Source organism: Maniola jurtina, chromosome 20 (assembly GCF_905333055.1).
Source record: "Maniola jurtina chromosome 20, ilManJurt1.1, whole genome shotgun sequence".
Lineage (NCBI taxonomy): Eukaryota > Metazoa > Arthropoda > Insecta > Lepidoptera > Nymphalidae > Maniola > Maniola jurtina.
Window position 1 is genome coordinate 1009581 of NC_060048.1, and position 26844 is coordinate 1036424.

A 26844-nucleotide genomic window follows, 5' to 3' on the forward strand; every position below is an offset into this window, starting at 1 on the left:
ACACCCACGCGGACGAAGTCGCGGGCACCATCTAGTTTTACGTAAACGATCCTTAAGGACTTCCACTACAAACGGACTCCTTGGTACTGTTTACTGAAAACAATTCCGATTGATTTGAGATTTGAGGATTTCTCAAGTTAAAAAAAAAGAATATTTAGCCATACTAATCATGAGTAATACTCCCCTTTCCCATCCAATTAAGCGTAAAGCTTGTGCCAGGAGTGGGTACGACAATAGTGCAATGGGTGGGGTTTGAACCGCCGGCCTTTCAGAATTCAGTCCCCTCCTCAACCGTTGAGCTATCGAGACTCCGGTTTGGATTGTTACAGATCCTGAAACTCAGGGCGGACCGCCCCCTCTGTCCCAACGCAGTACTTACCTGTGTAGAAATAAATCCCCCAGCAGCATTCCTATGCGTGGCGAGCCACCGCGTAGCGCCCGCCACATCAGCAGCACAGTTGTCACGCAACGCGGGCGGGCACTCTGACAGCGCCAGTAACGCGTAGCCTGTGGCTTCCACTGATGTGGCCAGATTACCTTCATGGTTTGAGGAATGGGAACAAGATTAAAGACTAAACTTATGGAAAGTTCTTCATGGTATGATAAAGATAGATAACAGACTTTATTGCACACAAAACAAGAAAAAAAAAGATAAAGATGGAGTTCTTTTTCTTTTTATTACCACGAAGAACTTTTTGTTTTAACTAATTAGTATATTTTTCGTCTTTTTCATTGCAAACAAGATTTTCTTGCTCTATGCAGAGCGCAACTGTTGAGAATGCTAATTTCTGGGTAACGCCTTGCATCAAACTTATTTAGGTAAGCCATGAGTATCGCATACCATTTTAAAGCTCGTTATAAAAGTAAAGTATAATAAAGTATGTTATAATTATCTCACCAGAATGAATTCGCAATAAAAAATATCCTAAACTAATGTCTCTTTCATCAATATACATTTTTAAAACTTCAAAAAAATACATTTGCTATCTACCTGTTTCCCACCAAACATAGTCCTCAGTTCTTTTCGCCATCCTCAGCAGTTCCAGCAGCTCCCTCAACTCCTCATCTTGTTCCAGCCCAGCATCACTCCTCACCCTCAGAAAAGCCTCATTGGCACTCTTTAGATCCTCCTCATACCTCCGTAACCTCATGAGGGAATACGTAACAATGGAATGGGCGTAAATTCTTAGGGGGTTAACTTTGGACTTGGATTTGGAAGGAGGTAATGCTCGGAGGCAGGAGAGGGTGTTTTTGAGGAGCTTGGAAGATAATGGGGAGGTTTCGAGGAGGGATGTTATGACGTAAGCGGTTAGAGCTACGCTTGATATCTCGCCGTCTTCGTTTAGTCCTCCCTGGTGGTTTGAGAATGTAAAATATATTATGTGGTCGTCAAACTTATTCTAACCTGTAAAAGTATAAAAAAATTTCAAAAGAAAAATAAAACCGACTTCAAAAACCAAAAACACTAAAAAGTAGAAAATAATTTTTGTTTAGCTACACATGTAATGTACCTAGGTATGAAGTCGAGCGAGCATATTAAAACAAAATTAGAAATCCAAGAGAGAAGCTCGCCCGATTTCAAACCTAGGTACATTACATGTGTAGCTAAACAAAAATTATTTTCTACTTTTTAGTGTTTTTGGTTTTTGAAGTCGGTTTTATTTTTCTTTTGAAAATTTTTTATTTCACAATTTTTAGTGGCCCCACTGTACTATAATATGCTATGCCCAGTTAAAACCCTACTGTTCACTAAGCTATTACACTGATCGCGAGCAATTTGCTCTTATCCATTGAGGAGTTCTGTTCTCCATCTCCGAAGATATTCATCAGATCTTCACTAAATTTATATGGGACCACATGCACAGTATACCCTTTCAAACAAAAAAAAATTTCTAAATTGGTCCAGGGGTCTTTGAGTAATCGGGGAACATACATAAAAAAAAAGATCCCGACGAATTGAGAACCTCCTCCTTTTTGGAAGTCGGTTAAAAATCTTGGTCCGCGAAGTATTAAATTACCTTAAGTTCATGATGAAAGACATGCCCCTGGTTTCGGAAGCAGCCATTTTCCATTTGCTGCGCCTTCAGCCATTGTTCTGCTTGAAGAATCACTGGAGGCACCGCGGCTTCCCCGGATATCACCTGGTAGATAACGCGAATAAACCATTTATGGCAAAATTCAAGTTCAATTCAAAATCAATTTTAAAATTGCCTTTACACAAGTTTACAAAAGTATTGTTATTTAGGTACCTATCTAATGAAGGTAGTTTAATAAAATCAATAATTAACGATGTCATACGATCTGCTACCTGGAGGCGAATTTGATTTTTTGTGTCGCCTCATACCCCGATTGCCATGTCGAGCTGTCGCGAACTAAAATTATAAAAGTGCGTGGATTTGACCTGCAGATCGTCCACACACATTTATATGTGTGGGTATGTTTTATCTATTTTTTCCAATTAGAACCTCGAACCCTTTATGAAAGTAAGAATGTGAAATACATTTTGAGCTTACCCGGTAAGCTTTCCGTAGGTAGCGGACACAGAAGGCTGTCAGCCACGTGGAGGCGGCGGCATCAGACGCGCCGAAGGCACTAAACCCGCCAGACGGGTGGACGTATTGCAGCTGCCGGGTAAAACCTGCAGAGTGTACCAAGGAATTGCTACAAACTGCAAACTATGAAAAGAAATCACTATACTCTATCCGCGGAAGGAAATTAGTATAGCGTTCTTTCTGTTACGTAATCCCATACAAATGATAGAGACCAAAATATCCGTGGGCGCTAACCATTTTGAGTTACCAACAAAGCACATTCAAAATTCAATAAGAAAACATAGTTTCGTTTGCACATCACACACACTCACACATTAACTCATGGTTAATTAGATAGAGATCCGTAGGAGAATCAGAGTAACCGACACAACTCAACGGGTGGCGAAGTTGAAGTGGCAATGGGCTGGAATGGTGACCACCCACCATCCGCGGCGTTGGAAGACTCCGTACTATAGCACCATCGGACGACATCAGACAAGCCCGTGTGGAAGTCCCTACAAGAGATGATTTGATGATGATGATGATAAATATTGTCTTACCTCTAGCGACATGGTCCTTTGCAATAATGGCAGGTGTGGATGTAGGCTCGAGGAAGGTCAAAGCCAACAGATTAGTGGCCAGGCGCGCCATGTTCTGCTCTCCACAGCCCCTTGGCAGCTGCACTAGTGCGTCTGCGTCCTAAGATAAATATCCATATCTACACTTCCATACTTATAAATAAGAATATTTCTTTTTAATTTGACTAGCGCTTGGCTGTAATCAGACCTGCTAGCAAGTGATGATGCAGCCTAAGATGGAGCGCGCTTGCCTAGAAGTTGCCTATTCACTCTTGACTTGAAGGTACCCATATTAAAAGTGGAAGGGAAAACTGATGCCGGAAGGGCATTCCATATCATAGCTTGAGCTTGTTACGGCTATGCTCACGTATTTAGTCGAAGGTAGTAGTCTGGTTTTAGTGTTGTTTAACGTTGAAAACAATACTTACAGCTAACAGGGGTGCAATGGTGTTCCCAGCGGCCCACACGGTCACATATTCGGTTCCCGGCACCGCTTTAATTTGAGACCACTTCCACACTACTGGTTCGTTTTTCAGGCTGTAAATATCTGAAAGAAAATTTGAGATTAAATACTTATTCTTGGCTTATTCTATCTTGAAAGCTTTCTAAAGATATTTTTAAATTACAGTAGCGCTTGTCTGCAATCAGACCTGCTGGCAAGTGATGATGCAGCTTAAGATGGATGGTTCGAATTATACATGAGAGGGCAAATCGCTTCATACGCGTCTGTTGAATTTCGAAACGGATGCAGATGTTGTTGACGATACATTGGAGATAACTGCAAATTGTTTCAAGAGATACAAGAGCCGTATGCAACGCATGTATATTATAAAAAACTGGTTAAGAGTCGGACTCGTACACTAAGGATCACGTACACAAAGCAAAACAAATCGGTAAGCAGGCAACACAACGAAGCATTATGTGTGTGCATAACTCGTTTACTTATTATTTTACACCTATCTCTCTTTAATGAATTGTCGGTCTCTTTTCACCATACCTACTTGCAATAATTACAAATTACATATTTCGCTGATTTCCCCACAGCAGGCACTAGGTAGTATTGCCGCTTACCCACGCTGATAGAATCCGATCGTCGAAGCACAATAATGTCAGAGTAAAATGGCCTTAAACCACCTTGAGATAACGTCTAAAATTCACGACTTTAATTAGCAGTTTTCACTTGCAGTGCTAGCTGTAGATATGTGGACGAATTTAAGCTTTAAAACAAGACAGTTAAGGTCTATTCATCACTGAAATGTTTCGAACCCACAAAACGATAAATTATGCGGTGTAGGTATACCTATAGATTACAGAATGGCAATATCAAGTTGATGTCCCATTTTTTAAATCTACCCTACCTATTTTATAAATTATTGTCAAATAGAACTTGAGCACGCGGATTAATAAATCCTAGTAGTGAATTCATTTATGGTGTATTGTGTTATTTTCACACTGAATAACTACTGAACTTCTCACCACCATGGAACATTTATTTATCTTTGTTTAAAAAGCAGAGATTGTTATTTGAGCGGAATATTTCGATAACCGAAATCGATGATATCGGTAAGTAAACAAATATAACCTACTCGTATTGAAATTATGTTTATGGTTTTACTTATCTGCATTTAGTATTTTCTAAATGTTAGCGTAATGTTTTTAGTCCATTTAATACTTTTAATCAGACGCATTATAATATAACAATGTAACCAATATACTAAATACTAGTTGATGCCCGCGACTTCATTCCCGTGTATATAGGTTATTAAAAATCCCGTGGAACTCATTAATTTTCCGGGATAAAAAGTAACCTATGTATTAATCCAGGATATAATCATTTACAGATGAATACCGTGCGCTTGTGGGTCTGTCACTACGGAGAAACGGGGCATGTAGACAATTGTTGACCTGGGCCCAAACCATCAGCTTATAAGATGGAGTCACATCACCACCAAGAAATCGTTGCAATGCATAGCGTGGATTCCTTTTTAAAAATTTGGTTGACAGCGACCAAGCACAATGTAGTTCTACAAACTGTGCGGAAGCATTTGCGTGCGGCCGGAATACATTACGAAGAAAATATTACGAATGGTTTGCACCAGGACCATAGACTTTCATTTTGCAATGAAATATATAAACTTTGACTGATGTAATTACGTTGTTATTTTTAATAATGAAAAATCTTTTGAGTCGGACAAGGATGGACGTAAAATACTATAGTAATAGAACAACAGGTAAACGATATATTATACTTTGAATAAAGTGGTAACTTCAACCTGGGAGTCTCTGTGGGGCAGCATAGACTTGCTGGAATATGGTTACTAACATGACGAGTCGATTACAAAAAGTAATAGCTTACGAGGGTGGCCTACCTTTATACATTATTAAATAAAGTATAGGTAATTAATTTAATTCTATTTGTGAGTGATGTTATTGTTATTGCAGTTAGAAGTTATAATTGATTTTGATTTCTAACTAAGTAATTAACATGTTGATTCATCTCACAAACCTAAAAGTAACCCAAAACGTAAATAAAACATTACGTTCATACTTGACCGACTTTTAGCATACTTCACATCGATATTGGTTTTAAATTACTATAGGAGTAATAGGAGTAGATAAAGTATGTCAATTTTTTTTCCTCTTTTGTATACCTTCTGTTAACTTGATGTGTTAATTTTTTGACAAGCGTCTTATTCATTTCTTGCTTATTATAATAATTTATGAACTGCACAAAAGACAAATAAATAACTTCTAAAATAGAAAAGTGTTATTATTTTTGTTTTTTCTTGCTTATAATTATATTGTTTGAAAGTATGATAATTTTGACTGTATAAAGAAGACAAAATAAATAATTGCAAAAATAAAAAAGCAATCCCCCACTAGGATTAGAACTCACGCCATATTTAAGAACTTCAACACTATTACCACTCGGCCATCAGAACTATGTTGACGAATGTGAAATTTGCAACCCTATACGACTGGTAAGGTTATCTAGAAGTGTGAGTGAGTGTAGTAAGTGTGAGTGTATCTATTATCGGATAGCATCGGGTCGTATCTTTGTGTGTTATACATACGCGCGCATTAGTATGCTCTGCCAAGCGAATTATTTTTCCGAGTGTACCATATTATGAATTAAGAAACTTCTAAATATTCTGTATTTCAACTCTCTACCTAAGTAGTTCACGAGATAGACGGACGGACGGACGGACAGCGGACGCCTAGTAATAGGGTCCTGTTGGCACTCTTCGGGTATGGAACCCTAAAAGTACGGTTAATATATTTACCTTTGGCGCATATCATCGCTGATTTATACTCCTGTGTGGGAACACCTTCAGGATCCACGTCGATTCGGATGACTACCTCGTCACTGCAAAATGAAAAGGCATTTAAAAAAAAAGGTGAAGGAAAATATCGAGAGGTAACCTGCATACCTAAAAGGCCTTCATAATATCTTTAATGTCCACAATATCCATAGTTTTTATTTAGAGATAAGCATTTCCAATGTACTTAATCCTCCATACTTCATATTATAAATGCGAAAGTGTGTCTGTCTGTCTGCTATCATTTCACGGCCCAACAGTTTAACCGATTCTGACGAAATTTGGTACACGGTTAGCTTATATCCCGGGGACGGACATAGGCTACTTTTTATCGCGGAAAATCAAAGAATTCCCACGGGATTACCAAAAACCCATCCACTTAAGCGATTTGTATGAAAGGTACCGAGGTAGCTTGCGCCCCTGTAATAATTGACGTATGCAACTTTTTATCCCGAAAATCAAACAGTTCCCACGGGATCTTTAAAAACCTAAAACTACGCGGGCGAAGTCGCGGGCATCCTTTAGTTTATTATAACTTTGTAACTATGTACTACTTTGGTACATGAAAAAAAAATGTTCTGCCAATTCACGTTTGGAGAGCATGGTGGACAATGGCCAACCCCCTCTTATACTGAGAACAGGGTCTGTTTTCAGAATAGAGATCTTCAGTAGTGGGCCGCGACGGGTTGATCATGATGATAGTTCCTGGAGAGTGAGTCGGCTCTTTTTTGACCTGAAAAATCAGAGTTCTTGGGAGATGCGTGCCCGGGATTGAACCCTGGACCGCCTACTAGGAGGCCGATGTCTTAGGCTATCACTGCGCTAACTGCCTAAAAACTATACTTTCCTATTAGCAACGATATGATTGATGTGAACTTTGTGATTATTTACAGGATTAGAATGTAAAATTACCTTGTGAAAAGGAACGTGGCAGAAATGTCAAAGTTTCAGGCGAGAATAAAGGAGGGTTGATTAGGATATAAGATTTTGAGATGTTAAGAATTGATGAGTAAAATATTGTATTGAGGAAAGATATTATAATAATATTAACTGAGTGGTTAATAATGTAGACTTGAATTATAATGCCTAAGTATATGATTTCAATTAGTGTTTTATTAGGTATGTTCCTACGAGCCTCATCTCAAGGATATTGTCTGCCGTTGTATCGTAAGATGCCCAGATACAGGGGTGTCTTGTACTATAGACTAAAATCTTACCTGACATCCTTCCCGCTAGTATTGTTGGTACAGCGATAATCTCTGACAGTTGACGCTTTGATGCGTAGCCTCCCGGCGCCATTTTGTTTCGCCGAAACTTCCAGACGTTTCGCGACTGATGATCGAGGCTGTATGCATACCGTTTCAGCATTCGTTGAGCTGTTTAGACGACTGTCCGTTGATATTTGTATTTTGATCTGGCAAAAATATTCAAATTGAGAACCCACTTTCTTTTAAAGTCAGTGAAAAAGCTAGGGTTTATAGAAGGTTAAACTTTAATCCTTTTAAGTATAGGTAAGTACATAATTTAGGCTTTTCCTACCAGTGTAGGTAAAGCTTCGCTAGTGTACGTGCTTTTAATTTTTAGGGTTCTGTACCTCAAAAGGAAAAACTGAACCATTATAGGATCAATTTGTTGTCTGTCTGTCTGTCAAGAAACCTATAGGGTACTTCCCGTTGACCTAAATTCACGAAATTTGGTACTTTTGGTTTGGTAAATTTGAAGGTGGGTCTTATAGCACAAGTAAAGGAATAAATTCGAAAACAGACAATTTGTGGTTAGATCACAAAAAAAAAACGCACTCGACCAGTTTCTTTTCTTGTCTGTCTTGCACTCTAAGGGCGTTTGTGACATCATCTGTATTCGGTTACACTGCGGACTCGGAATGCGAAATAGAATCAAGTGAATTCGTCAAAAATGTTGAGATGAGCCATGTTGCCAGTTCTATAATAATTGTGGCATACATACAATTTTATTATAGTATGCCACACCTATACACAATTGTGTACAAATCGTTGCTATCTTGGAACGTAAGTATTACGATTTATTATAGATAACCATAATCATAATAGTTGATACTTACACTAATCGCTTGGTATAGATAGTTGAAGATGCGATACGGTATGATGGCGGTGTCCCCACGTTTCAAACGCCGCGGACCGTCCGCGTGGATGAAGAACTCGCGGAACACCTGACAAAAGAAAATGGACACGATTTAAGTATTTAACAAAAGGTATCAACACGAAAGAACCCAACTGAAGGGAACGCACATGGAAATTATGGAACTCTTCGGTGTTCCCAACTTCCCACTAGATTACGAAATGGGGTTGTTCAAGGGGCGGATCAACGCCGCCGCTTCTTCACAGCACTATAAATATAGGGCATAACTAGAACGCTAGCATAAACTTAGCGTTATTATTACCTTAACATAATTCAATGCCTTATCTTGTAGTTTTAGTGATTTAGTATTTTTCAAACCCGCATTGTATAGCGTGCAAAACTCGGGTCAATGCCCCACCTACAACGCAGCATTGACATGAGTGGCCTATTTACGGAACGTTCGTTGACCTTTAGCGTTAATCAGGTGTTTTATTTTGTGAACTTTTAAAATATACAGGATTTTTAACATTTTTTTCATAGTTTTTTATGGTATCTTATCAGTAACCATCATTACTATCACCTGTTTTCGTTTTTGCTAGGGTTCTGGTTACAGCCTGTAAATTTCTCTGGTTGCGATTAAACATATGTACATACATAGACTGCTAAAATCATAACCCTTCCTATTGGTTTTGCCGTAGTCGGGTAAAAAGTAATATGACGTATTACATAGTACTTACCTGTAAAATAGCAGGTTGGGATACTGAAACACCGTTCTTAGCGAGGCAGAAGGCTGAAGCCTCGAACCTGGTGATGGAGTCCGGCGCGTGCGCTGACACAGTCACTGAGTCGTTGGTGCCTATGGCTGCTAACCTCCATAGCCATGACTAGAAAGATGTAAAGATAGACAGGCAAAATTACTGATTTGTAACATGGAATTTCAATGTGGCTATTTCACATAATAGATTACTTGGACAATAATGTTGGGTTCATTTCACGGGGTTACAATATTTTTTTTTTAATTTATAGCCTAATCAATCAGGCTGCAATCAGATCTAGTGGCAAGTGATGATGCAGCCTAAGATGGAGCGCACTTGCCTAAAAGATGCCTATTCAGTTTTGACTTGAAGGAGGGGAAAACATCCTTCAAGTCAAAACTACTGGAAGGGTATTCCAAATCTAGGATTTGGAAATAGGGTATTCCAAACCTCCAGTACTTTGACCTTGATATTTCTATTCCTCTCAGTTTTTTTTGTAAGTAAGGATAAAATTTGAAGCGTGGCAGACTGTGGCTTACGCCCTTTTCATTGTGAGGGTAGAACTGTGCTCAGTAGTGGGTGTGTGATAATTTGATCATGATGATGATGAGTGAAAGTGTAATTTTACCTCTGAGAAATCTTTCCTCGGTGCATTGTCGTCATCAGCCATTAACGCCGCAGGAACGACACTGCAGTGCTTGCGTGGACTGTTGCCGCCGAAGATCCTCACTCCTGCTGATGCTAGCCAGGTACTCATCAGTTCTATACTCGATGATGGTAAGTCCAGTGTGTCTGACGCTGAAAAGAAATCATCAGCTTCTTAATTCAAGTTGCTTGACTGCGATCTCATTTAGTGGTAAGTGATGATGCAGTCTAAGGTGGAAGCGGGCTAACTTGGAAGGGGTATGGTAGTTTTATTAAACCCACAACACTTATTGGTTTCTGGAAGGCATAGTGCCAGACGCTAAATCGCTTGATGCGCCGCTTGGTAGGGCACTACCACAGCTACACTAACTAACCACAGCAAAAACCTCCGATCAGACAATTTGAAAGTTATAAATTCCTCCCACTTATAAGACGATCGCTCATCACTGCGCCAGCGAAGTCGTTCTAATTTGGAAGAGGTATTATTTTGGATCCATCGTTGGGTGGAATTCTTTAATTGAATGCTTTAACGATTTATCGTTTGGGTACGATGCCGTGTAGAAACCAAAGGAGTAGATAAGGGTTTAATGAAAACAAGTTAGCTTGTTTCCATCTTATGCTGCACCATCATTTACCACCAGGTGAGATTGCAGTCAAGGCCCAACTTGTATCTGAATTTAGAAAAAAAGAATGTTCTCGAAAGCAACCGTCACTGTAGGAATCTTGAAGCTCTAAGACACGTAGACACGCACTAACATGAGAGGGGTACACTTCCTAATTCTACCTAATAGTGCGACTGTCATAAACAGGGAAAGCCTAAAAATGAAAAGAAGCTTCGAAAAATCACACTAATATTATAAAGGCGAAAGTTTGTATGTGTGTGTGTGTGTGTGTGTGTGTGTGTGTGTGTGTGTCGGTGTGTGTGTGTGTGTATGTTTGTTACTCTTTCACGCAAAAACTACTGGACGGATTTGGCTGAAATTCGGAATGGAGATAGATAATATTCTGGATTAGCACATAGGCTACTTTTTATCCCGGAAAACCAAAGAGTTCCCACGGGATTTCGAAAAACCTAAATCCACGCGGACGAAGTCGCGGGCGTCAGCTAGTAAAACATGAAGGTACAAAAACATACTTAAGAAACACTCGCCAGCTGCATCATGCTCAGTAATGTTTCGGTGCCCATCGATCAGCTTCCTGAGTCCAAGCATCATTAGGTTCTTGACGCTTTCTGGTGGCTGCACCCATTTCGATGCTGTATCTAGCACGGTCAGGGCGCAGAGAGCTGGACCAGGTGTGGAGATCTGTAGGGACGCGACGGATCCGGGAAGAGTTTGCCGGGTTGTCCAGGCCGCTTCCACCTTCATGAAAACAAGGAGCAGTAAAAAAAAACCCCCAAAAACTTTCCAAGTCATGATAATTTCTTATAAAACGATCAAGATTTTAATTAATAATTTTTTTTCTCTCTCGTCTGGCTTTACACTGATTAGCCAATGTCAAGTTTGTAGTTATTTACAAGTTAGGGAAACTATATGTATAAGTATGGACTTCGTCTGCGCCGGCGCCCGCCAACATACGCGCGGCGCCCCATTAAAGCGCTTCCCAGTCAGTTCCACCACCAATAAACACCAGCAGAACACAAAAACCGGCTACTTCTAACAAAAAAACACTCCAAAAAGGCACCGCACGCGCGCCAGCAAACGCCATCACAGACGAAGTCCTCGAGATAATTTAATGTAGCCTCTCTTTGTTGATAGCATATTGGTTAAGACGTCGGCCTCCTGACCAGGAAGTCAAGGGGTTCAAAACTGGCCACGCACCTCTAACTTTTCGGAGCTATGTACGTTTTAACCAATTTTACTTTAACGGTGAAGGAAAACATCGTGAGGAAGCCTGCACGCCTGCGAGTTCTCCATAATGCTTTCAAAGGTGTGCGAAGTCTGCCAATTTGCACTGGGCCAGTGTGGCGGACTATAGGCTAAACCGATCTCACGCTGAGAAAAGTCCTGTACTCAGTAGTGGGCCAGCGATGATACCGGATCATGATGATAACTCTTTTATCGATATTTGAATATTAAAACCGGGCAGGTGCGAGTCAGACTAGCGCACCGAGGGTTCCGTAGTCGGGAGCATCAGCTAGTATAAATTATAAAGGCGAAAGTTTTTGTATATGTGTGTGTACGTTTGTTACTCTTTCACGCAAAAAAATTAGACGGATTTGGCTGAAATTATAAATAATTAAATATAGAGCGGAGATAGATTATGCCCTGGATTAACACATAGGCTACTTTTTATGCCGGAAAATTAAAAAGTTCCCACGGGATTTAAAAAAAACCTACATCCATAATCCACGAAAACATCAGATAGTCACACTAATATTATAAAGGCGAAAGTTTGTATGTGTGTGTGTGTGTATGTGTGTGTGTGTATGTTTGTTACTCCTTCACGCAAAAACTTCCGGACAGATTTGACTGAAATTTAGAATGGAGATAGATAATATCCTGGATTAGCACATAGGCTACTTTTTATCCCGGAAAATCAAAGAGTTCCCACGGGATTTCGAAAAACCTAAATCCACGCGAGCGAAGTCGCGGGCATCGGCTAGTAATTAATATTATCTTACCTTATTCGCGAAGCATTCTTCCATTTCGAAATGTTTGCTAGCAGTGATCAACTCATTATTATAATAGAAGTAAGCGATCAAATGGCTGTCTGGGCACATCTGGTTACTGACTTTTATCGGCAACATCACTTTCGACAAGTGTCTATCCAAAAGTGAGTCCAATTCTGAGGAGTTCCTGCCTTCAAGAATCTTGTTTGGGAGTATCAGTTTCTGGAAATTGCGATTGGAGCAAATGCTATTTCTGTCGGTGGTATGAATTTGGTCTGTGATGCTGGTTATGGGGCATTGAGTGGTTGCACCCCAGCGGTAAATGATTCCACCTCGAGTAATCACCTGTAAGAATATGTATGGACATCATGAGAGTCTGACAATATCTAACCCTTTATTTAGGTTATTTGATTGTATTTTCTGGGGTTTTAGACATTATTTTATTTTGCTTCATCATCATAATGATCGACCCATCGCAAGCTCTACTGAGCAGGCTCTCCTCTCAGAATGAGAAGAGTCCCATACCAGTCTACCACGCTGACCAAGCGCGGATTGGCAGACTTCACAGACCTTTGAGAACAGTATGGAGAACCCTCAGGCGTAGGTTTCCACACGATGTTTTTCTTCACCGCCAAGCAATGGAGTTGTGGAGAATATTTAATGTCAATTTTCATGTAGAACACCGATCAACAATTTTTGCATACCTTTTTTTTCATTCAGATACAAGTTAGCCCTTGACTGCAATCTTACCTGGTGATAAGATGTTGCAGTTTAAGATGGAAGCGGGTTAACGTGGAAGGGATATGGCAAATTTTATTAAACCCATATTTTTTGGTTTCTACACGGCATACTTACCTTTTATTTCCTTTTAAGGCGTTCACTTACCACAAAGTGCACTGTAATGGGTGCAGTGAGGTGCCCCAGGTTCAGATAAAGCGGCAGTAAGGTCCTCGCTCGCGAGTCTGTCCGCAGAGCGCCCAGCGCGGCGCGGCCTTGCGTGGTGGAGCAGCGGGTCACAAGGTGTGCCGTTGCGTTGTACAGACGCGCCTATAAAATAAACCTCCCTCAAGAAAGCAGGTCTGATTGCAGCCAAGCGGTCTATAAATTAAAAAACCTAGTACCGCAAAATAGAGACGTGACGTAACCCAGGAGAGCTCATTTATTTGAAATAAAAACGTGTTAAAAAATCATCATCATCGAGAAGGTTTACGCTCTCAAAAAATTTTTCGTTGAATTGCATTGTTAGTCAATAAAGTCTGTTAAAAGTAAAAATAAATATGCAGTACCTACTTAATTGAAAGCATTTTCCAAAAAATGAATTGAGAAGCAGGAGGAGATCCTGCATGGACCGCAAAAAACAAAAAGCAGTCATCATGGCTTGCGATGAAGTGGCTTTAAAATTAACATCTGGAGTGTTGCCACCATCATCAGTGTTGAACTTTCCCATACCATTTTCTTTACCAACGATGATAAGGTCCACAAAAAAGAGCTGTTCCTTCAAGAGTCATTACTGGTGAATAGAAAATATTATTTGGTGAAAGTGTACCTGAAAGTGGTAGTAAGGCTTGCCGTTATCATCAGCTGTGAACATAACCCTGCCGATTCCTTTGGCATCAGTGATGGAATCCACACAAGACGCCTTTGCGGCATTGAAAGATGATTCTTCAGGAGTTATAGCTGTTGATCGACATACAGAAACTCTTTCGTTGACCGCTGGTTTATCATCCCATCGAGAGGCCTTGACCTAAAAGTATGAATTACATAGAATATTTGATTTTTTAAATATAAAACCCTAATGTTTACTAAGCTATTACACTGATCGCGAGCAATTAACTCTTGTCCATTGAGGAGTTCTATTCTCCATCTTCGAAGATATTCATCAGATCTTCAACAAATTGATATGGGACCACCTGAAAAGTATACCTCCTTTCTCCTTCCTCCTATTTTGAAGGAATTATATTAAAAAGAGTGATGCTGATGGGTCACCAAGTGATTATAGGTGTCCATAAGAATTCACAGAAGTAAAGGAACTACCAATGTTTTGTATTGAGGTTTCAGGAATTTGTTATCTGCCCCCAAGTCGTTTTAGCGGACCGCAGGAGTGGAGGGTTTCACGCATAATATGTACGGCAGATATAGGCTGAAAAAACCTTTAGTAAAGAGTACCAGACATGTCGCAGTCTGCCACTATACGCTATGGATAATCCACTAGAAGGAAAGAATCTCAATAGTTCCGTATGTTAACCAGGAAATCAGAAACCTTTAAAAGATTTTCCTTGTGGTTTTAATAATAATAAGCAACTCACCTTTATTTTATAAGGTAGCCCTGGCGATATGACAGCTCGATGCTTCGTAAGGAATTCAAGTTTGACGGGATCGTCCACTACTTGGGATATGACTGTTGTATTTTGCCAGATACGGGTTCCTTCCTCCTAAAAGAAAAAAAAATTAAGAATATACAATAAGTTCTATAGGTATAGCCAGAAAAATAAGGACTTTAGTGTTTTTTTTGGATTTAATCTAAAAAGGGTGGATGTAGGTCAGATTATTTGTCTAGAATTATCATCAAATCATCGAAAGCACAACACCATAATAAGTTTTGGTCGAGTTTATGTTGGAGAAAAAACTGGATTTTTAGTGAAACTTTTATGGCTTGGCTATGACTTCTGACCCTGGATATCTTAGGACCTATTTATTTGATGCCTGCTGTATCTCTGAGGAAGCCAGGGGGAGGTGGGAGAATTATGTGCAAAAAACGATCGAGCGACAAATTTTGATCGAGCCCTTAAAAGTTGAAATGGTTTTAGCTAGGATTTAGTTGGATTTTGGAGAAACCTGAAAAGACGTAGATCCCAAGGGCTGGTTCCGGGTACAAATTAAGGAGTTTACCTGGAAAGAGAAGTCAGCAACGATGACATCAGGAGGGCTGGTACCATCGAGGCCTATCCGTTTGGTGGCAGCTGCATGTCTATGGCAGGCACGCGGTGCTTTTAGGCGCACTGCGGTGCGTATGCCACCTTGACCCTGTCCGCTGCCGCCAGCACCGCGGAGTCGGATCACCAGCATGCCTTCTACGGCTTCTGACCACGGGTATCTGAGCACATGGAAAAATTCAATGACAATTATTTTTACCCCTTGATTACGTTTCATCAAGATAACCCACCTGGGATCACCCGGAACGTAATAACATACCTAACCTACCAGATTAATAATAATAATGTTTATTTACCAGTAATGATTTCTTATTCTGATACAAGTTGGCCCTTGACTGCGATCTCACCTGATGGTAAATGATGATACAGCCTTAGATGGAAGCGGGCTTACTTGGAAGGGGTTACGGCAGTTTCACCATTACTATCCCTAATCGGTTTCTATACGGCATCGTACCGGAACGCTAAATCGCTTGGCGGCACGGCTTTTAGAGTGGTAAACCACGGCCGAAGCCTAACGCCAGACCAGACCAGAGAAAATTTAGAAAACATAAATTCCTAAACTGCACCGGCCAGGAATCGAACCCGGGACTTACCACTTATAAGATCACTGTGCTTACCACTGCACCAGGGAAGTTGTTAAAGTCATCAGAGATGGAGGTCACAATTTTTATATGGTCTCGTGAGTACCAATAACATTTTGGTACAGTTACTGACTGTTTAGGGGTACAGCTTTGCTTTGTTTTAGTGACAGGCAATGACCCAACACTTGCATCAATAACTTTATTAAAATAAATTCTTCTTCTTTTTATAAAATTGATAGTGATAATGAGTGATACACTATCACCATTTTTTTCTGTCAACAACTAATCTTCTTACTTTAAATGCATTTTGAGAAGTTAGGTGAAGTTATACTAAACATACATATCAAAGTAGGTCTTCTTATTATTATAGCAAATATAATATGAATAATCTGAATATGTTCAGGGTGTTTCGACTGACCTGACACACACAGTCCACACGAGTCTCTCGCTGGTCCTCAGAACGATGGGCGCGTGACGTACAGTTAGCTGGAACGGTGGTAGTTCATAGTTGCCCACCGAGAATGACGTGGACCCCTGAAAAGTACGTGATAAAATTACTACCACTGGACAGGTAGTATCCTAGTATCCGGGTTGATATTCTAGGGGTAGTATATTTTTATAAAAGAGGGGTGTTATAAGTTTCACGTGTGTCTGTGGTACCGTAGCGCCTAAACTAATGAACCGATTTTAATTTAGTTTTTTTTTGTTTGAAAGGTGGCTTGATCGAGAGTGTTCTTAGCTATTTTCCAAGAAAATCGGTTCAGCCGTGTGAAAGTTATCGACTCTTTTATAGTTTCTGTAACCTACACTTGTGTATACTTTATACAGATACTATTATTTTTGTCGACCTTGTGGTCATCTTTCAACACTGCGCTTTCCCTGTATCAGTTTCTCTTCTCGCTGCAACCCGTAGGAAAACCGTAGTCTCTTTTGTAGGGGGTTGCAAGAATCAAGACCTTGACGTGAGGAAGTCCCTACAAGACACCTATGGTTGGTTATTTTATCGGTAGACGGTGATGATGATGAAAATGTATCACACTATCACACTAATATTATAAAGGCGAAAGTTTGTGTGTGTGTGTGTGTGTGTGTGTGTGTGTGTGTGTGTGTGTGTGTGTGTGTGTATGTTTGTTACTCTTTCACGCAAAAACTACTGAACGGATTTGGCTGAAATTTGGAGTGAAGATAGATAATATCCTGGATTAGCACATAGGCTACTTTTTATCCCGGAAAATCAAAGAGTTCCCACGGGATTTCGAAAAACCTAAATCCACGCGGGCGAAGTCGCGGGCATCGGCTAGTCACATAATATGGACGTAACATTTTTCGTCTGTGACCCAGAGTGGGTGTACCTGAGTCCTGCTCAGCCTAATATTATGTGCAAGCACGTATGCAAATCAAGGCGCTGATTTTCAACTGTGACCTGGGTGTATATGGGACAAGTTCTTACGCGTTGTTAGGTGCTACTACGCATAAATATCAAGCAAATCTTAGTTAGCAATATCTTCTCTATATTGTTTCACATCCGTAGCTATGCCAAGCCAAGTCTAGTCCTCACACGTTGCCACTGCGCTGTTTTTACGCTATCCCAAGCATTTTAGTCCTTTTTTAACCCCCGACCCAAAAAGAGGGGTGTTATAAGTTTGACGTGTGTATCTGTGTATCCGTGTATCTGTATATCTGTGTGTTTGTGTATCTGTCTGTGGCATCGTAGCTCCTAAACTAATGAACCGATTTTAATTTAGTTTTTTTTTGTTTGAAAGGTGGCTTGATCGAGAGTGTTCTTAGCTATAATCGAAGAAAATCGGTTCAGCCGTTTGAAAGTTCGTTCGTTCGTTTCGTTGTGTCGAGGTTTTTTAAATTTTTCAATTGAAAATATTTTATCGACCTATAAGACGTACCTGAGAACCATCTGCTAGTCTAGCCCTGATAGTCCACTTCCCAGGCGGTACCAGCTCATCCAGCTGATGCTGTAGCTGCATCAGTCCAAGTCTAGTCCTCACACGTTGCCACTGCGCTGTTTTTACCCCATCCCAAGCCCCCCGTGGGCCTTCTAACCACACCTCTTCGATCTAGAATGATAGGTAAATGAAATATCCTTTTAAAAATGTTTTAGGAATCAGTGTTGATGCAGCCTAAGATGGAGCGCGCTTGCCTAGAAGATGCCTATTCACTCTTGACTTGAAGGTGCTTCTTCTTCCCCTAAAGTTACCCATATTTAAATTGGAGGGGAAAACTGATTCCGGAAGGCCGTTCCATATTGGTCGCAGGGGTTCGAATTAGTAACGAGGAGGAAAGTCGTTTCATACGTGGCTGTGAAATTTCGATTACGTACAGGTACGATAAGTGAAGGGGGAGGTCTGATCATGAAGTCATTGCTTATAGTACCTACCTAAAATATTAATTCACTATAAACACTTCCTGAATCTATTCATAACTTAGGCGGCCAGTGACCTTGCAGCATTAGGATTAAGGAGTTGGATCCAACTTAACCTTAGGCTTGGAAGGCTGTGCGATCATTCAGTCAGTCAGGACAAGTATGTTTACATGTAAAGAATTACAGGCACACTCAACACTCAAGAAAGGAACACAGTTACAATTTTTAAGATTTTATTTCTGAAAAAACTACAAAATACGTGTCACTAGACTACAAGTAAGACTAGAGTTGAAGGCGAGGGTAGCCCGGTCAAGAGCTTTGTCTACACGCTGCGGTGGGAGCTCGCATACCGTCCGAGTACTCACAAGTGGCATAAGTGTGGAACACTTGTGTACACTGTCTTACAATCTTAGAAACTATTGTTATAATTGCGTTTTTAAGGGTTCGGTATAGAGAAAGAAGGAACAATTATCTAAGGATCACTTCGTTGTCTGTCTGTCAGGTCAAAATCTGTCATCTAGAGTATCAAACTACCGGTACCGGTTTTTTTCTCTTCTTGCGTAATTAAGGTATTGAACAAATAACCATATACTGTAATTTAAAAATAGTGAAAACTACAATTCATGAAGTAGTTTGTAAGCTGTGACCAAAACAAATGAACACTTTCACGGTTTATTGCGATGTTTTACCTCGGAAAAGAAATATTTCACACACTTATTTACGGAATCCTAAAATATCGAGGCCCAACTTTTATCTTACACAAACATCGAGTTTCTGTACAATGTGTGTACCTACAATAAACAATTATTTTGCACTCATGACAATATTCTGTTAAACCATGTCAGTGTTACGCTTACTGTGCCACAAATCAGTTGCAGCTGCTTGCTGTTTTGTAGCTATTTCTTAATTTCGTAGCTAATGTCTGGAATAATGATTTTAATATTTGTCATGAAACGTAATCAATAAATAATCGACTAGTTGAACTTGTACCGAGAGTTGACCAAAACGCAAAAACCTAAGTTATTGTAATATTTATTTAAAAACCGCTTAAATGGGGAACTAGTGCGCCCTCGAGAAGCCCATGAACAGCAGTGGAAAGAAACAGGCAGACTGATTGGTAATAATTTTATCTCTTATTGAACACAAACAGTGTAGGAATAATGTTAGGAATGCAACGTTAGAAATTAACATTCAATTAGTTTAACGTGGTTTCTGCGTGGAATTTTAATGAATTAAATAAAAACCAGGCATAATGGAAAATCGAAAAATCTTCGCACATGACTGCAACATTCTCGTACTATACCGGTCTTGTGAATCGCGAACTCTTTTTATGAGATAAATTGGAGAGTTAATTTTATCTCGCTTTTAATTACTATAAAATAATAAATGTAATTTTTGCATTTGCTTTTGTCTGCCAATTTTTTGCTTTTGCGTTCATGTGTTGGATACACATGAATGCCCAGCCGAAGCCCTTGGAAATGGTCAAGGGTTTGGGCTGGGCGTGCAAAATTTCAGCTTTCTATCAAATGGGACAGAAAGCCGAAATTGTGCATCCGTTATAATTTATAGTCAAGAAAATAAGACTGAATTTTCCAAAATTTTGAGGGGATAGGGAACAAGAGGATCTGTATTTTCGTGTAGCGAAGCCGTGGGCAGATGCTGGTTAACAACTAAACTCACAGTGGTATGTGCAGGGGTGAGATCGGCTTTGAGAGCTACAGCGCGGAATCGAACTGTGTCCCCAGGATGGTATCTTCCTCGTTCAGTGTGGACTATCACCACTCGACCACTGGCTATTCGCACGGTGATCCCTCGGTCCCATGCGCAGTTTGCTTCTGGGTATCTGAAAATAGTATGATTTTAATAATTAATTGTAAATATATTAATTGCTGACTGTAACAAAAATTCTCTGTATATTTTTAATGTAAATAATAATAAATAAATAAAATAATAAATAAAAAAAATAAAAATGTAGTTTTTTTTTTTGAAGAATATTAGCCATGCTAATCATGACTAATACTCCCCTTTCTCCTCCAATTAAGCGTAAAGCTTGTGCCAGGAGTGGATAATAGTGCAACGGGTGGGGTTTGAACCGCCGACCTTTCGGACCGCTTCTCAACCGTTGAGCTATCGAGGCTCTATTAATTATAATTGTAATCATTATAATTATGGCAAAAATGAAAACAGCGTAAGTGGCAAAACAGCGTATAAGGAAATCTACAAGAAAAAGTAGAGTCAAAGTCAAAGTAATTTATTCAAATTGGGTACTGTTTCACTCTCTGATTACTTACAGGAAATGGTAAGAAGAGGTTTATGTTATAAACAAAAGTGAGTTTGCCCGAAATTATTACTGGAGTGGGTCACTCCGGTCTAGCAGTATTCGTAACTCCTAGTGGATTTCAAAGTTTTTGAGTAGAATGAATCTCATACCATGGAAGTATACTTTACCTAAGTACTCACCTTATATTAACATTAAGTTCAGCTTTGGTGTTCGGTCTTAAAGGCACTGATATGTCTAGGCAACCACCATCGCCTGTAAAATATAAGACCTTATTGAAGCTGGACTAGATTAGTATCGGGTGGCATCTTCACAATCTTCGATATGCATAACTACATGAAGTGTAAGTTTGGTACACAATGACAGTAACTAGTATGGAAATCCCTATGTTGATTTGTCGAATACACATGCTATCCTCAAGTTTGCAGGTTTGCTCAGGATATCTAAGGGCACAAAACTTGTTTTTGGGACAAGATCTTATGGAACGGTCGAGGGCATGTTACGGACATTTTTTAGACAATTATCTGGGCATACCTATTAACACGTACCTGGTATCAAGTCCCTGGAAGCAGAGACAGTGCCGCCATCGTCTGTGCCCAGGGTGAGATGGAAGTGAGCTGGTCCGTCAGTGTGAAACCTGGATATGCAAGCCCTGCTGTTCCCGCCCGCAGTCAGCACTCCTGGCGCGAGGAACATGTGATTCCTGTCAGTGCATGGCGAGCTGGAAAAGAGAATTTCCTAGTTTTATTTATTTATTTATTTCATTGCTGTCATGTACTAATAACTATATAACTTAAAGCTAGATAAGTACAGTTACATGACGCCCTGTCAGAGCATCGCAATTTACAATATATTAATTACGTTTATTATACACTAGCTGTCGCCCGCGACTTCGTCCGCGTGGATTTAGGTTTTTCGAAATCCCGTGGGAACTCTTTGGTTTTCCGGGATAAAAAGTAGCCTATGTGCTAATCCAGGATATTATCTATCTCCATTCCGAATTTCAGCCAAATCCGTCCAGTAGTTTTTGCGTGAAGGAGTAACAAACATACACACACACACACACACACACACACACACACACACACACACACACACACACATACAACTTTCGCCTTTATAATATTATAGTGTGAAGTGTGACAATCATTTCAATCATTATAAATTAAGATTAATTTTAATGTTACATAATTATTAAATTAGTAACGCTAAATAAATTAAATAAATAGTTTATATTTGTAGGTATGTCATGTAGTGAGTAATAGGTGTGTCAGTTTCATACAGGGTGTAAGCAGAACGCAAAGTGAAGACAGGTGATAGTATTGATGATCACTGATAACATATTGTAAAAAAATTACGAAAAAAAATTGAGGTGCCTATGTGGTGGCCCAAAACAATATGAAGTTCGTGTTACTTATAATTATTGGCACCGTGTTCCAAAAATATCAGGGGGCACGGCAGTGCCCCCGCCAAGACGAGCCAAACGGCGGCCGGGGCGCTACGTACCTTTTTCTCGAAGTGTTTCGCCGTATTTTCGACCCGTCATAACTTCGGTCTGGATGACGTTAGAAAGCTGAAATTTTCAACATAAGGTGTCCTCAGCAAATTTACCAAATATACCAAGTTTCAAATATCTAGCTTTTATAGTTACAGATTTATTGATACCTAAAATACGCCGATTTCGTCCCTCACTGATGATCATCAAAACCTCTACTCAAAACCTCTAAGGTACTTCCCGAAGTCCTAGAAGACTGAAATTTGGTATGTAGACTAGAAATTGCATACAAACTACAGGAAAATTAAGAAATTGGAAATTGCCCCCCCTCTACGCCTCTTATGAGAAAAGCAAATCTGTAAATTCTGTCGCTAGAATGCTGATATTTTCAGGATAAGATGTCCTTGGCAGATTTATTAAACGCACTGAGTATCAATTGTCTAGCTTTTATAGTTTCAGATTTATTGACAGTCAAAACTTCTAGTCTGTAATTCTAGGGTACTTCCCGAAGTGCTAGAAGACTGAAATTTGGTATGTAGACTAGAAATTGCATACAAACTACAGGAAAATTAAGAAATTGGAAATTGCCCCCCCTCTACGCCTCTTATGAGAAAAGCAAATCTGTAAATTCTGTCGCTAGAATGCTGATATTTTCAGGATAAGATGTCCTTGGCAGATTGATTAAACGCATTGAGTATCAATTGTCTAGCTTTTATAGTTTCAGATTTATTGACAGTCAAAACTTCTAGTCTGTAATTCTAGGGTACTTCCCGAAGCCCTAGAAGACTGAAATTTGGTATGTAGACTAGAAATTGCATACAAACTACAGGAAAATTAAGAAATTGGAAATCCCCCCCCCCCCCCCCCCCCCCCTCCTCTATGCCTCTTATGGGGGAAGCAAATCTGTAAATTCTGTCGCTAGAATGCTGATATTTTCAGGATAAGATGTCCTTGGCAGATTTATTAAACGCATTGACTATCAATTGTCTAACTTTTATAGTTTCAGATTTATTGACAGTCAAAACTTCTAGTCACAAATTCTAGGGTACTTTCTGAAGTCCTAGAAGACTGAAATTTGGCATTAAGCAGGAATTTCAAGAATTATGAACAACAGATAAATTAAGAAATCGGGCCCCCCTTCATCCCCTCGTATATGAGATGCATATCTGTAAAATCTGTTACTCGAATACTAAAGTTTTCAAGATAAGATGTCCGTGCCAGATTTATCAAACGTACCAAGTATCTGTGTTTCCTGAAGTCCTAAAAGACTGAAGTTTGGTATATCTGCTTCAAAATTGAGTTGCAAGATTCCACCCGAACAAACATATTTACATACGAGTACATTGCAAGTTGAATAAAAGCTTTTAAAAAAAGAGGTAACGATAGAGAGTGGGCCATGAAAATGATGTACCTACAAGAAATAGATCCAAAAAAAATCTAGGGCACCTGCCAAAAAGAAATGAAATCCCATCAAAAACATTTCATGTAAAAAAATAGCCAAGACTCACAAGTTCATAATGTTTTCACTGTTAAAAAGTTATGAGATCTCTAGTAGAGCCAAGCCCCTAGCTGAGCTTAGATTTGTGCTGGCCATGGGAGCTATCCCAAGTCCAAAGTATATAGCTTTTAAATGTTCTTGACTATATGACATTTATAACAATAAATAACAAATCACTCTACTTACAAGCTCTGATTCTACAAACCCTATATCTTGGTAAAAAAGTACGGCTTGGCCGTTTACAGTTCGTGGATTTTTTATCTGAAATAACATTTAAGCCCGGAATAGCTTCTGCGACCATAACGAAGTACAATACAAATTGGTAATTGTCGAACAAACTATTCCTTATGGCCTTAAAATATGTTATGTCATGTATTAGTTTTACGAACATTAAACGGCCAAGCCGTCCTTTTTTACCAAGATATAGGGTTTGTAGAATCAGAGCTTGTAAGTAGAGTGATTTGTTATTTATTGTTATAAATGTCATATAGTCAAGAACATTTAAAAGCTATATACTTTGGACTTGGGATAGCTCCCATGGCCAGCACAAATCTAAGCTCAGCTAGGGGCTTGGCTCTACTAGAGATCTCATAACTTTTTAACAGTGAAAACATTATGAACTTGTGAGTCTTGGCTATTTTTTTACATGAAATGTTTTTGATGGGATTATTATTATAGAACTACATTATCAGCTCTTGTATGTACGATGTAATATTCGGTAATAAATTCCATTTTTTTTTAATTTTTAGTGTTTGTGGCTAATGAAGTCGGTTTTTATTTATTACTAGCTGACGCCCGCGACTTCGTCCGCGTGGATTTAGGTTTTTCGAAATCCCGTGGGAACTCTTTGGTTTTCCGGGATAAAAAGTAGCCTATGTGCTAATCCAGGATATTATCTATCTCCATTCTGAATTTCAGCCAAATCCGTCCAGTAGTTTTTGCGTGAAGGAGTAACAAACATACACACACACACACACACACACACACACACACACACACACACACATACAAACTTTCGCCTTTATAATATTAGTGTGATTTAAAAAACTTTTTTGGCGTAAACTGTGAGTGCCTACACTGGAAGTTCATTAAAAATTTGAAACGGTTATCCACAGTGAAATTACCTTGGGACCCTTTAGGACACTTTTATGATTCCAAATAATCATGATTACTCTCAAATCACTAAATAAGTAAGTAATTATTCATTAATTTAACAACATTTTTACAACTTCTAAATACGTGTGATTGCGTGTAAATAACACAGTGCGTTGACACCAAGTTTAGGATTTTATTCTCATAGGGTCAAGTGCCTGTCGGACTATCTTGCACGGGTACGGAACCTTTCGTGTGCGAGTCTGACTCGCGCTTCACCGGTTTTTAGGAAGATGAAGATTTATATAACCGGCATTCCATGACCTATTGCCACATTTATATAGCTCTTCGATGACCATAAATTATTATTGTCAACATCAAGTTATATAAATGTATAGTTAGCTGTCACATAGACTTATTATATTACAGCGGCTGCGACAAATCTTAATACATGATAAGTATATACAAGTGTAAATTAAAAATTTTCAACACCCCCGACAAATCATTTTCAAATAAATAATTATGTACCTATATCTAGGCAACGTCCATCTTGACAGCTTGACATTTGTCAATTGACACTTGAATATTATGAACCTAAGGGTTATCTAACCTTCTTTTCTACGAGAAAACTAGAAAATAGCTGATAACTTTTAAACGGCTGAACCAATTTTTTTGGATTATAGCTAAGAACACTCTCGATCAAGCCACCTTTCAAACAAAAAAAAGTAAATTAAAATCGGTTCATTCGTTTAGGCGCTACGATGCCACAGACAGATACACAGATACACAGATACACAGATACACAGACACACAGATACACAGATACACACGTCAAACTTATAACACCCCTCTTTTTGGGTCGGGGGTTAATAAAAGGAAAATATGACTGACTGACTGACCGATTGACTGCTCTATCAACGCACAGCTCCAACTACTGGACTGATCGTGCTGAAAGGCACGCAGATAGCTATTATGACGTAGACATCCGCTAAGAAAGTATTTTTGAAAATTAATCCCTAAACGCACAGTTTTAGTTTAAAATTTGTGTAGTCCACGCGGGCGCAGTCACAAGCATAAGCTAGTATGTAATAAGTATGGTATAAAACTATGTTTATGAAGATTTATGGTATGTATGTGGAATGTGTGAATCTTCCTCAGTGGGTCAAAGTCGACATCTGTAGTAGGAATAATGAACAAGGTAACTAAGTGCTTAATGGTGTTTACTGTCGGGTACCCACATTTTGATTTTAAAGATCCCTAAAGCAAATCTTAATATCATCGCTGTGCATTAAAATTACGCTATGTGGAAAATCTCAAGTTTTCAGGGGACTCATTTAAACTTAAATTTGAAAAAAATATGCTTTACTTTTAAATCAAATGAAAACAAATCTGCTAAAAAGATTATCTCATTGAACTAGCACACATGCTAAAGAACGGGTTTCTACATGTACACACCCTTTTATTGGCGTCACTCAGAAAAGCAGGTATTATTTAAATATTTTTATCGAATTATTGGAATGTCCTCTCCAAAACCAACACAAAAAAGCACAAGTTTAATGTGTAAGGTTATCCGAGAGTTTTAATCTAAACAAACTAATGCCAAAATAAATAATTTAATTAGAGCGTGATTGCTATCACAACGTCTAATTATTCAGTTCACAATCCAAATACCGAAAATATGCGATATCGCTCCGAATCTCAGAAGGAGACTGAACTAAAACCTTCAAAACACCCGTATTTATGCAAGTTCAATCTTGTTGGCCTCCTAGTAACAGATTGTATGACATCGAATGAGCCAAATATCGATTTTACCAAACTACCTTCATCAGCTAAATTAATAATTTTATATTATTTTTGACAACTCAAATCAACTTTTTAAAAATAACCTTACACTTTTAAAACCAAACAACATGATATCAAAAACGAAACTCCTAAAAAAATACATAGCGGATTTTGCACGCGCAGATACGATATATACTTAAAAGGAACTGACTGACTGATCTATCAACACACACAGTTCAAACCACTGGACGGATTGGGCTGAGGCATGCAG

At 39.2% G+C, this 26844-nt stretch overlaps 1 protein-coding gene across 2 annotated transcripts in view; it reads right to left on the bottom strand.

The window, feature by feature from the left end:
* LOC123875897 (pregnancy zone protein-like) overlaps positions 1–26844 on the bottom strand; it is a 40325-nt gene that overhangs the window by 10702 nt on the left and 2779 nt on the right. For both annotated transcript variants that reach the window (XM_045921975.1, XM_045921974.1), the window contains exons 2-23: positions 21255–21427; positions 20889–20961; positions 20109–20271; positions 17953–18123; positions 16470–16585; positions 15427–15631; positions 14844–14969; positions 14084–14281; positions 13423–13584; positions 12550–12882; positions 11062–11287; positions 9910–10079; positions 9264–9410; positions 8510–8617; positions 7647–7843; positions 6394–6476; positions 3538–3656; positions 3092–3230; positions 2514–2638; positions 2019–2141; positions 992–1352; positions 380–537 (exon numbers count right to left, since the gene is read on the bottom strand). In XM_045921975.1, coding sequence (XP_045777931.1) covers positions 380–537; positions 992–1352; positions 2019–2141; positions 2514–2638; positions 3092–3230; positions 3538–3656; positions 6394–6476; positions 7647–7843; positions 8510–8617; positions 9264–9410; positions 9910–10079; positions 11062–11287; positions 12550–12882; positions 13423–13584; positions 14084–14281; positions 14844–14969; positions 15427–15631; positions 16470–16585; positions 17953–18123; positions 20109–20271; positions 20889–20961; positions 21255–21427 — 3676 coding nt within the window. The remainder of the gene's footprint in view (positions 1–379; positions 538–991; positions 1353–2018; positions 2142–2513; positions 2639–3091; positions 3231–3537; positions 3657–6393; positions 6477–7646; positions 7844–8509; positions 8618–9263; positions 9411–9909; positions 10080–11061; positions 11288–12549; positions 12883–13422; positions 13585–14083; positions 14282–14843; positions 14970–15426; positions 15632–16469; positions 16586–17952; positions 18124–20108; positions 20272–20888; positions 20962–21254; positions 21428–26844) is intronic.